We start from the raw sequence: 8451 nt of genomic DNA on the forward strand, positions 1-8451 counted from the left end.
TATGACATCCAAACGACGAAATCTCTCCGGTTAAATCGTAGAAGAGCAGAGTTGGGACCTAAAAATGATGTCCGTTCTTCAATTCCGCTAAGAGGAGCAGAGAAAATTAAGAGAGAGAGAGAGAGAGAGAGAGAGAGAGAGAGAGGAAAGGGGGGGAGTGCTACTTTGACTCAATTTGAAATTTCAGATTGAATGATGAGGATGATTTCATCCTCATCTATCCTTTATTATTATTATTATTATTATTATTATTATTATTATTATTATTATTATTATTATATCATTTATTACTTTATACATACATATCCTTATCTGATATATATATATATATATATATATTATATTATTTAATTAATTTATTATATTATATTATTTAATTATTTTATTTTATTTTATTCATTATTTTATTTTATTTTATTTTTTTAAGATTATTTCACTAATCTTGTATATTTATATATTTTCGCGATCATTACACAAGGGATATGAAGATTATTAAAGATTCACTTGAAGGTCAGAAGAATGTCAAAAGCTTCATCATATGAAGACTTAGGAACTTAGATTTATCGTGTGAAAGTCTTGTCTAAGTATTTCAAATTTCAATATTGATGATTGAAGCGCCTAGGATATATCATGGACTTAGAGACTTCTTTTATACATGAAAAATATTTTCTTAAACTCCAAATTAAGTTTTCCAAGTTATGAGTTTAAGTTTGGAACCAAAAGATTGAAAAACAAGTGTTGCTGAAAGGTGAAACAACTGATGATATTTCATCAAGCAACTGAAGTGCTACTGACTTTGAAATTATGCAAACAGAACAGGCACTAATGACTAACCTACCTGGACCAGTCAATTGACCCCATTCTGACTTTCAGAATGCACTATTTTTTTAAAAACTCAGGCAACTGACCCTTCTAGTCCAATTGATTTATGAGTATGTTTAAACAATTAACAGCGCTGATCTTGTTTCCAAAAATTGCATGATTCATTTCCAAATTGAGAGAAAATTTAAGGGAAACTTTTCGAAACCCTACTACACTATTTAAACTTAATATTCTTGCATATTAGGGCAAGAAGAAAGAATGGCATGTCACACATTCTTTCAAAACTTTTTGGTTATACTGCTGAAATAATTTTCTAAAGAGGTTGTTGTATTCTTGTTGCAAACTCACGAAATTTTGATTTGATCTTTCAAAACTCACACTCTTTAATCAGATTTCTGGTGATATACTTTCGAACTTCAACTTCTATATTGATTTATTTGAAGTATTGTGATTCTAACGTGCACTACTCTGCTTTATTAAGGAGCATTCTTTTGTACAAGCGATCTTACTTTGTTTGTATTAATTTTTATGATTTAGGGATTTTGAATTGTTACCTAACGAGAGGTGTGTTCTCGTTAGAGAGGCGAACTCCACCTCGAATGGAGAGAGGTTTACTTCACCTGGTAACAAAGTGGTAAAGGAATCCTCATAATTTGTTGCTTGAGGTAAGGATGTAGGTTACGGCCAAACCTTGTAAAAAATACGGTGTTCAGTGTGTTCTTCCCTTAACTCTTTAATTTCTACAAGATATAAATTGTGTGCATGATTTTATAATCTTTGAAAAACTTGCTAAATATTTGAGAAATTACTGGACATTGATATTGTTGAATATTGAAGAATCTGTTGAATGATTGGAAATTGATTTTTGGTTGAAACAAGAACACTTAAAGTTTGCTGATTGTATGTTGAATTAAAAATTCAGAATAGCATAAGTCTTTGAATCTTGGAATAAATAAGCTGAGGTTAAAGGGTTGGTATTTAATCATACTATTGAAGTACATATGCTGAGATAAACCAACTTCCACTACTAAAATTGTTTTTGTAAAATTCATTGCCTCCACATGAAAATTAGATTCTAAAAAATTGCTTAATTGAATTCATTAAATATTGATTTTATATTGTAAATTCAGATTTTATATTTATTTTCATATTCATATCTAGGACTCTTGATTGGTATAGTAGGCTCGCTGCATAGATATATTATTTGTGTAAATCAATGAAGTTTTCTAATAATCAAGGGTTAAAGTAAATAGGAATTCCGCAAATAAATTTAAATAATACCCTCTTGGGAATACATCTTAATTTTAATAATAATAATAATAAGAAAAAGAAAAAGAAGAAAAGTGACAAATTAAAAGAGAAAATTATGTAATTAATCAAATGAATCATTTATAAAATGAAAGTGAACACCATGTCCATAAAAGGAATTCTAAAAGTAGTTGCTCCATTAATTCCTACATGTCCCCGCCCAGTAATTGGACCATTTAATTAGTTATTTTCTTGTCGTATAATATAAGGTACTAGTTCAAAGATTTTTCATTCTCAATGTTCTTTTTGCACTAAAAAAAAGATGAAAAAAAAAAGAAGATAAAAAATGGGAAAGCTATGGGACCAGATAACATCCCAATTGAAGTTTGGAAATGCTTGGGTGATAACGGAATTATATGGTTAACTAATTTATTTAATACAATTGTAAAAACTAAGAAAATGTCAGATGAATTGAGGAAAAACACTTTAATACCTATATACAAAAATAAATGAGATATTCAAAATTGTAATAACTATCGTGGAATTAAACTTATGAGTCATACGATGAAATTATGGGAAAGAGTAGTTGAACAAAGATTAAGGTTAGAAACGAAGATCTCAGAAAATCAATTTGGTTTTATGTCAGGGAAATCTACCACAGAAGCTATTTATCTTTTAAGAAGATTAATGGAAAAGTTTAGGGAAAAGAAGATGGACTTGCATATGATATTTATTGACCTTGAGAAAGCATATGATAGGATACCTAGGGAAGTTCTATGGTGGGTTTTAGAAAAAAATGGTGTATGTTGTTGGTATACCGATGTCATTAAGGATATGTACGATGGAGTAATGACTAGTGTAAAGACTATAGATGGAGAAACTAGAGAATTTCCAATTACCATAGATGTACATTAAGGATCTACTTTGAGTCCTTATCTTTTTGCTTCAATGATGGACCAATTGACTAAGAGTATTCAAAAGAAGGTTCCATGGTGTATGTTGTTTGCAGATAATATTGTATTAATTGACGAAACTAGGGATGGAATAGAGGCTGAGTTAGAATTATGGAGAGAAGTTTTGGAATCTAGAGGCTTTAAGATAAGTAGAAATAAAATAGAATATATGAAATATAATTTTAGTAATGATAGGAGAAATATTGGAGACAAAGTTAAACTTGATGATGAAGAAATAAATAACACTTGTAGATTTCGATACCTTGGATCTATTATGCAAGCTGAAGGAGAAATTGAAGATGATGTAATGCATAGAGTTAAAGCAGGTTGGGTAAAATGGAGAAGTGCTTCAAGTGTTCTATGTGATCGTAGAATACCCTTAAAATTGAAAGGGAAGTTTTATAGGACAACTATAAGACCAGTTATGTTATATGGATCAGAATGTTGGGCGACGAAAAAACATAATATCCAAAAAGTAAAAGTTGCCGAGAAGAGGATGCTTAAATGGATGAGTGGTATAACATTGAAAGATAAATTAAGGAATAAACATATTCGTGATAAGTTAAATGTAACTCCTATAGAAGATAAAATAAGAAAGGGACGACTCAGATGGTATGGACACTTGCAACGTAGGCCTTATATTGCACCTATGAGGAAGAGTGATTTAGTTACTGTGGGGGACAGTAGAAGAGGTAGGGGTAGACTTAAAATAACTTGGAAGGAGATAGTGAGTAAGGATTTAATATTTTTGAATCTATCAAAAGAAATGGTCCATGATCACATAAATTGACGGAAAAGGATTCATAGAGCCGACCCCACTTAGTGGGATTAAGACTTGATTTTGTTATTGTTATTGTTGTAATGTAATTTTTTCTTCCATTAATTGTTCTCAATAAACATATAACTCTTTTTTCTTTTTCTTTTTTCAAAAAAGTTTTTGGTTGGGGGAGTCAACGAATTTGCCCTTTTTTACGTCCTTTTTGCCCTTTTCACTCACAAAGTGAAATCAAGGATCAAATTTATTATTTAATGCATTAAAAATAAATGTTGAATACCAATACTAATTTCAAGATCTCCAATTGCACTACTTTTTTTTTTTTGGGGGGGAAATAATGCCAAGTATCCAAAATATAAGACCAAGGCACTTCTAATTTCAATAGCCATTGAACGTTAAACTACTAATTCAGAGATTTTGGGTAAGAAAGATGAAGTCGCTTGGGCACAGGATTGTATCATTAATATTTCTTATTCTGAACTTTTGCCAGGTTTATACGGCAGAAGAAATGAAGAACCAGCAACAAAAGAGGACATACATCATTCATATGGACAAGTCTCATATCCCAGCGAGTTTCAACGACCACCTCCTGTGGTATGAAACTTCTTTAAAATTGGTATCCGACTCCGCCAAGATGCTTTACACCTACAACAATGTGATTCATGGTTTTTCAACTCCACTAACAATCGAAGAAGCCAGGTTGCTAGAAGGGCGGCCTGGTGTTCTCTCCGTCCTACCCGAAGTGAAATACGAGCTCCAAACGACTCGAACACCAGACTTTCTGGGAATTAGGAAAGGTGGTGTTGATCAAACTTCACTCCCAAATTGCACCGCTACTAGTCAGATTATTATTGGAGTTTTAGATACAGGTGTGTGGGCTGAAAGCAGAAGTTTCTCAGACGAGGGTCTTGGCCAGGTGGGAAAAAAGTGGAAAGGTCAGTGTGAAACGGGTAACAACTTCAACTCATCAAGCTGTAACAGAAAACTGATTGGTGCAAGGTTCTTCTCAAAGGGGTATGAACAACAGGGACCAATAGATGAAACAAAAGAATCAAAGTCACCGACAGATGACCAAGGCCACGGAACCCATACTGCAACTACTGCAGCTGGATCATTTGTTCCCAAAGCCAATCTCTATGGCTACGCCCCGGGAATAGCACAAGGGATGGCTAGATGCGCCCGATTGGCCGCATACAAAGTGTGTTGGATAAATGGTTGTTCGAGCTCTGATATCCTAGCTGGAATGGATAAGGCTGTCGAAGACGGTGTTGATGTCATATCCATGTCCCTCAGTGGACAACCAGAGGAATACTATCGAGACAATCTAGCCATAGGAGCTTTCGGAGCAATGTCTCGAGGTGTCTTTGTATCAGCCGCAGCAGGAAACCGTGGACCCGACGACGGAAGTGCGATGAACACAGCACCATGGATCACCACAGTGGGTGCTGGAACCTTGGATCGCAACTTTCCGGTGGACGTGATCCTTGGGGACAAAAGAAACTTAACTGGAGTGTCGATTTGCAGTGGAATGGGCTTGTCAAACAAGTTTTATCCTCTTGTCTACGCAGTTAAAGTGAGTAGGAGTACGTTATTTGCTAATCAATGCGCGAATGGTACCTTGATTCATAGCCAAGTTAACGGAAAAATCGTGGTGTGCGATCGAGGTGGAGACGTGCCGAGAGTTGAGAAAGGCATTGCGGTAAAAAATGCAGGGGGCGTAGGGATGATTCTGGTGAACGAGCAACCTGGAGAAGATGCACTGGCCGACGCACACTTCGTGACCGCTGCTGCGGTGGATAAAGAAACTGGTGAGTTGATAATGAATTACATCAATTCAAGCACTAATCCAACCGCCACAATTGCTTGCAAAGGGACGCAGGTCGGCATTCAACCATCACCGATCTTAGCAGCATTCAGTTCCAGAGGTCCGAATTTACTCACGCAGAAAATACTCAAGCCCGACATGATAGCACCAGGCGTCGGAATACTAGCTGGGTGGACTAGTAAGATCGGACCTTCAGGACTACAATATGACGACAGGAGGGTAGAATTTAGCATCGCTTCAGGTACATCAATGTCTTGCCCGCATATAAGCGGGCTAGCAGCCCTCCTGAAGGCTGCACACCCACGCTGGAGCCCCGCGGCTATAAGGTCTGCCCTCATGACCACCGCCTACACCACGTATAAAAATGGGGAAACCATCAAAGACACTGCGACGGGAAAGTCAGCCACTCCGTTTGGTTTCGGCGCAGGACACGTGAACTTCATGTCAGCAATGGATCCTGGCCTCATCTACGATGCAGGAGTTGACGACTACCTAGACTTCCTGTGTGCCTCCAGATACGACTCGTTCGAGCTTCAACCATTTAATAATGCGCTAAATAGAAGCTTTACGTGCGATTGGAGTAAGAAGACGTACGAGGTAGGAAATCTTAATTACCCGTCTTTCGTGGTTCATTTATTTCCAGGTTTCGGCAAAGGCAGTGATAACAGTGGCGTTGTTAAGTACAGCAGGACCCTAACGAATGTTGGCTGTCCATCAACGTATAAGGTCTCAACGTCGGGGCTGACGGATTCGGTGAGTATCTCAGTTGAGCCTGGAACGCTGAGCTTCGCCCAGCCAAATCAGAGCAAGAATTATACAGTGACATTCAACTGCAGTGCGAAGCCTTACGGTACCACTGGGTTTGCGCGTCTAGAATGGACAGATGGGAAACATGTAGTTGGTAGTCCAATTGCTGTCATCTGGGAATGATCAATGAAATAGGGAAGAGAGAGTACTGGCCTCGAATGTTGTTCCTGCTTATGCAAAATGTTTCTAGTTGTCTAATCTTGGGAGAGAAAATAAAGAAAGCGTAGAGCTTTTGAGAATAAATATTACAATATAGAATTGAAAATTGAAATCGCGGCTTTGCTGATTTCATTTCAGAACGGAGTTTTTAGATTGCCAACTTAAGTCATAATGGTTCATAACTTCCTGCAAGACATTCCAATAGTTAAAAGCGTGTTAAAGGTTTATGATGGGAACTATTAGTCTTATATTCAACAATATCAAAGGGAGATGTATTTTTAATAAATGTATAACTTAGGAAATAGGCATACCAATATTTGGAGGGAGACGTCTATGAATATTTTTTCATAAACTACCTTTTATTTTGAAGTCCAACCAAAATGTAGGCCTCCAGACCCAAAAAATAATTTATAGCCCATCCCTAAGTGTTGTATTAAGTGTTGGAGCCCATTAAAATAGTATGGTAGGAGTCCAAACACTAGCCCAATATTTGGTTTTCTAGAATGGAATTGAATGAGACTAGAATGAAATGTAATAAAAAATTATTAAAACTAATTATGTTTCATTACATTCCATTTTTGTGCACCAAATTAAACTACTCCTAAGCTAAAGGGAAAACTTTTGATAGCCCTTCAAGTGACAATCTTTTTAATACTTGTTGAAAAGTAAGGTGTACTCCAAGAGCAGGGTGAATTGGGATTTAAAAAAATTTCTTTACAAAATTTTTAATAAGTTCCTTTAGTTGGTTTTGAATCCTAACTTTTCTTTTCAGCTATCACAACAAATACAATGATTTAAGAAATCTTTTGAACTTTAACCAATCTCAATTACACAAGTATAATTTATTGGTAATGACCAAAAACTCAATCCAATCACTAAGATAAGCTTGACTTCACAATAAAATAGAAATTTCAACAAGGCTTCAAAATTAAGATTTCTATATCAAACAAGTTACTTGCGTTTAGATCTGTTAATGTATTTTGATATTTATCAACGTACTTCCTTTAATCAAGATTTCTGCAATCAATGTTCTTTCTTTAATCAAGGTTTTTGTAATTATCAAAATCAAATTAATTTCTTGCAATTAACTAAGCATCCACACAATTTATAAATGCAAAAATTAAAGAGAGTAGGGTAAGGAGAGTGACACCGTATTTTTACAAGGTTTGGTCCAAGACCTACGTCCTTGGCCCAAGCAAACCGCTGTGAGGATTTTCCTTTCCAACTTTTTTATTAGCCCAAAGTTACGACCTCTCTAACAAGAATCCCCTCTCGTTAGTACAACGATCCAATCCCTTGAACCGTCAACAAATATCCCTAGCAAGAATCCCCTCTTGCTAGTCCAACGATTCAACAACCTGAACCATAAAAAACAACAAGAAACAATTTGTGTACGATAACACTTTCAAAAGAGCTAATTAGTACAATTTAATGCACAAAAGAAAATACTTCAATTAAATACCAATATAAAAAGAATTGAAGCTCAAAATTTTATCACCAGGTTCTCTCTTAGATTTGAATTTCTCTATAAGTGAGCAAAGAACCTTGTGATTTGATCAGCAAGAATTTCAACAAAAAAAAGTTTAGCAAAGTGTATGTAGTGAGAGTTTGAAGAGTATGAATAATATAGCTTGAATGTTATTTGCAATTGATTGGTGTGTGAAATCCTTTGGTTTCCCATGTCTTTATAGATGAAAAAAGCTTCTATTTTGTATTCCCCAAGTTGCTTTGAGTATTTCCCAAGTTTTCATAAAGTTTGAGGTGCAAGAAATTAAATTTGAAATGTTTTATTCGATGTTTAAATTTAACCGTTACGAAGTACAGTCGACCGCACTATCGGGGTCAGTCGCCTATGCTTTTAA

General features: G+C 35.4%; 1 protein-coding gene across 1 annotated transcript; it reads left to right on the top strand.

Moving 5' to 3' along the window:
• The first annotated feature begins 4306 nt into the window (after positions 1-4306).
• LOC131162022 (subtilisin-like protease SBT1.7) lies at positions 4307-6553 on the top strand. The gene has a single exon (XM_058118118.1). The coding sequence runs from the start codon at positions 4307-4309 to the stop codon at positions 6551-6553; it is 2247 nt and encodes a 748-aa protein (XP_057974101.1).
• Positions 6554-8451: the final 1898 nt, after the last annotated feature.

Source organism: Malania oleifera, chromosome 8, assembly GCF_029873635.1.
Source record: "Malania oleifera isolate guangnan ecotype guangnan chromosome 8, ASM2987363v1, whole genome shotgun sequence".
Classification (NCBI taxonomy): Eukaryota; Viridiplantae; Streptophyta; class Magnoliopsida; order Santalales; family Ximeniaceae; genus Malania; species Malania oleifera.

Excerpts from the sequence above, each read along its gene's own strand:
- LOC131162022 (XM_058118118.1), top strand. The coding sequence starts at position 4,307 with ATGAAGAACCAGCAACAAAAGAGGACATACATCATTCATATGGACAAG.